A 1,478-nucleotide genomic window follows, 5' to 3' on the forward strand; every position below is an offset into this window, starting at 1 on the left:
ACACACACACACACACACACACACACAATATATATATATATATATATATGTACATATATATATACATATATATCCATATATTTTCTATTATATATATATATATAAGTTTGTAAGTATGCAAGTATATATGTATATGTGTGTGAGTGTGTGTGTGGGCGGGTGGGTGATGGTGAGTGTTTGTCTGAGTGCAGACGTACATGCACTCACTTATGTGAGTGATTTTAGATCAGTACGTAAATGATAAACTGGATAACTGGATGATGCAAAAAGATAGCTAAACTTTGATTATGTGTTGTCGGTCTCCATGGAATGAGCTGTCAAGTAAATTAGTATTTATTTCAATCATTATGTATCAGGATGATGTACGTAATATTTCATCGACAATGTGACTACGAACAGACACCATGTCTGTCCATGCACTCAAATATATGCATTGAGCAAGTCTGTATATGACGTGCATACCCGACCCGTTACCAAACGTGTTGATTTCAATAGGACTAGCTTTGCTAATAATTCGTTTTAATTTTGGTTTGTGTGTATATAGTATAGATATTTGTCGCTACAAACTTACAATCTCGATCTATGTGCAATAGGTGCGCGACACTCAGAGCAGTAGTGTGTGACATCCTTACAGGAATCCATTACTAGAGGAACACAGCAGCACCCGAGCCAACACCCAAGGATACAGCAGAAGAAAGCGCTACCCCATGAGAAGGCACCGTTCTCAAACTCAGTTCGCGTAATGCAATTTTTCTGGCAATTGGGACAGTACAAACACTGCGATTTGAACCCAGGCTTGCTGGTGATAGCAACGGGCTGCGGTTGCTGATTTACTGACGGCTGTTGTTCGCATGAATTAGCGGGCAGTGGGCCCTGTTGATACAGCTGCGGTTGTGGCTGTTGTTGGTAGTTGTACTTTGGCTGTTTTTCCTCGCTGTACTGTAAAGGCTGGTTTATGGGTGGGGCCATAGCCGATGTGGTGGGATATGGTCCATGGACTGGCGCAGTGGGATGAGGAGAATTTGCCCCTGAATAAGTGGGTGGAGGTGCAGCCATGTACGCTCCTTGAGAGTTTTCCTGTGCTTTCGAGTATTCTGTCATGTTGATAAATATATCTTTTTAATTATAATGGATTGATGTAGTGATAGGTATGCTACCTTTCTGGGAATGGAGATGTAGATACACTTGTCCCCCTTGATTCTCGCATATATATATATATACACATTTCGTGACAAGTCTGGAATCAGTAGAATGCGAACCTCTTTAGAGTTTAGAGAGAGAGAGAGAGAGAGAGAGATGGCTCAAGATTAAAAAATAATAAAATAAAATTGTAAATAAATAGATTGCTATTGTGACGTACTATCGTACTCGCACTCTCACAGTCTCAACTCTCATCACAGAAACACAGACTCACGAAAGTCATTGCTCAAGTTTTCAAATCCTTGTGTTTTCATTTGTTTTTAAAAACAAACAAAAAT

The 1,478-nt window shown here is 39.6% G+C and overlaps 1 protein-coding gene across 1 annotated transcript; it reads right to left on the reverse strand.

Annotated features, from left to right (window-relative positions):
- Positions 1 to 530: 530 nt before the first annotated feature.
- Positions 531 to 1,148, reverse strand: SARC_13721 (hypothetical protein). Its single transcript, XM_014292149.1, has one exon. The coding sequence runs from the start codon at positions 1,099 to 1,101 to the stop codon at positions 568 to 570; it is 534 nt and encodes a 177-aa protein (XP_014147624.1). The 5' UTR covers positions 1,102 to 1,148; the 3' UTR covers positions 531 to 567.
- Positions 1,149 to 1,478: the final 330 nt, after the last annotated feature.

Source organism: Sphaeroforma arctica (genome assembly GCF_001186125.1).
Source record: "Sphaeroforma arctica JP610 unplaced genomic scaffold supercont1.3643, whole genome shotgun sequence".
Lineage (NCBI taxonomy): Eukaryota > Ichthyosporea > Ichthyophonida > Sphaeroforma > Sphaeroforma arctica.